The 1,673-nt window shown below is 55.9% G+C and overlaps 1 protein-coding gene across 1 annotated transcript; it reads right to left on the minus strand.

Annotated features, from left to right (window-relative positions):
• Positions 1–152: 152 nt before the first annotated feature.
• On the minus strand, positions 153–1,250 carry LOC108525068 (ribosomal protein 63, mitochondrial). The gene is made up of 2 exons (XM_017866146.1): positions 778–1,250; positions 153–583 (listed from the first exon to the last, which is right to left on the minus strand). Exon 2 carries the CDS (start codon positions 576–578, stop codon positions 270–272), a length of 309 nt encoding a protein of 102 aa, XP_017721635.1. The 5' UTR covers positions 579–583; positions 778–1,250; the 3' UTR covers positions 153–269.
• Positions 1,251–1,673: the final 423 nt, after the last annotated feature.

Raw genomic sequence — 1,673 nt, forward strand, 5'->3', positions numbered from 1 at the left:
GTAGTCTGTGGCTTTATTACAGCTTTCCTTCAAAATATCATGTGACTGAGAAAATCCCTATCTTCCTATCAGACTAAAGAAACGACAGGACAGCGATTACACGTTTAAGTATTAGAGGGTTTAGAGCCCTAGATATTCTATATGCAGACTACTCATGTTGTTTGTTTTAATAAAGACTGGTCCAAAGGCTCATTTTCACAGTAGCTACAGCTTTTCAGTTCCAGGACCAGGTAAAGATGGGCAGCCCCGTGATCCATAAAATCCAAGGGTTAGGACCATTTCTTGGTAACATTGAGATGGTCGAGCTGGTCCGCAATGAATCTATGCGGGGGGAACTTGGAAGTGGCGGCCGCCTTTAAGGCCTCGAAGGCCTCCCTCCTGCGCACCGCGGCGTGGCCGCGCTCCTGCTCCCTGGTCATGTAGGGCATGCTCAGCCAGTAGTGGTTCTCCGCCTCGATCTCCAGGCGGCGGATCATGTTCTGCTTGGCGCGCAACGACACGAACCGCGGCCGCCGGTGCTTCCCGATGAACTGACGGCCAGGAATGCGGTTGCGGCAGAGGAGCGCAGTCAGGAACATTGTGCCTGCGGAACAGAGGGACGGGCTTTGCGGACGCGAACTGGCGCGGCCGGACCTGGAGAGAGCAGCGGGCGCGCGCTCCAGCTCACGCCTACGGGAGTTCCCGCACCGCCTCCCCTCCAGAGAAGCGGGGAGCACAGCTAAGGCCAGCAGGCGAAGAAGGCGCTTCCTACAGGACTGAATTCGCACAAGTACTCACCCGCCGGTTGCTCAGGACTCCGCGGCCGCCGGAAGACGCTGCGGCGTAAGCGCACCCGTCTCGCGGGGTCTCCTGGCGCCTCGGTGAGAGACTTCAGCTCTCGCGAGAGAGAACTGCGTCTGCGCAGAGCCGAGGACGCGTCCGGCGCCGATTCAAACTAGTGGCGGGAGGCTGTGAGGTGAGCGGTGTTGTTCGCGTACGCCTGGAGTCCTTCCCGGGTGTGCTCAGCATGGACCCTATCCGGAGCTTCTGTGGGAAGCTGCGGTCTCTGGCCAGCACGCTGGACTGCGAGACGGCCCGGCTGCAGCGAGCGCTGGACGGAGAGGAAAGCGGTGCGTGAGGCGGGCTGCCCGGGCACGGTGCGCGGGGTGCGCGGCGGGCGGAGGGACGTGGCGAGTGGAGGGTGAGCCCCGCGGAAACCGCCAGGCACTGACGGCGTGGACGGCTGCCACCAAGGCGCGGAGTGGGTGCTGAGTGTCTCAATGCTCGGCGTTTGGCGTTAGCGTAGCTCCCGGGCCTGGTTATGGTTTATTCCTAGGAACCCTTATCGCGTGTCCGTTTTAGTCCCAGGTACAACCCCAGGGCTCTATTGAAAGTAGCACTATTTATATTGGGAACAGAGACAGCAGCACTTAAGAATAAGAACCTAAGTTGACAGATTGAGCTCATAATACATATACTAACTTATATGTGAGATATGCTTTCGTCACATACAATATATGTGCTTGTCAATAAAATACCATGTAAACCTAAACAGATTCTCTTAGAATCAAGCTATTTAGCGTTGTTCTTTACACGATACTTTACACATATAGTGATTTTTTTCTCACCCAGGTGGTCAACAGTTGCGGTAAACCTCTGTGTTTTCCCACTAAATCGTATTACCAACACAAACA

This window comes from Rhinopithecus bieti, unplaced genomic scaffold (assembly GCF_001698545.2).
Source record: "Rhinopithecus bieti isolate Rb0 unplaced genomic scaffold, ASM169854v2 scaffold_45960, whole genome shotgun sequence".
In the NCBI taxonomy this organism is placed as follows: Eukaryota; Metazoa; Chordata; class Mammalia; order Primates; family Cercopithecidae; genus Rhinopithecus; species Rhinopithecus bieti.

Bases quoted from the DNA above. Each gene is read 5' to 3' on its own strand.
- LOC108525068 (XM_017866146.1), bottom strand. From the start codon at position 578: ATGTTCCTGACTGCGCTCCTCTGCCGCAACCGCATTCCTGGCCGTCAG.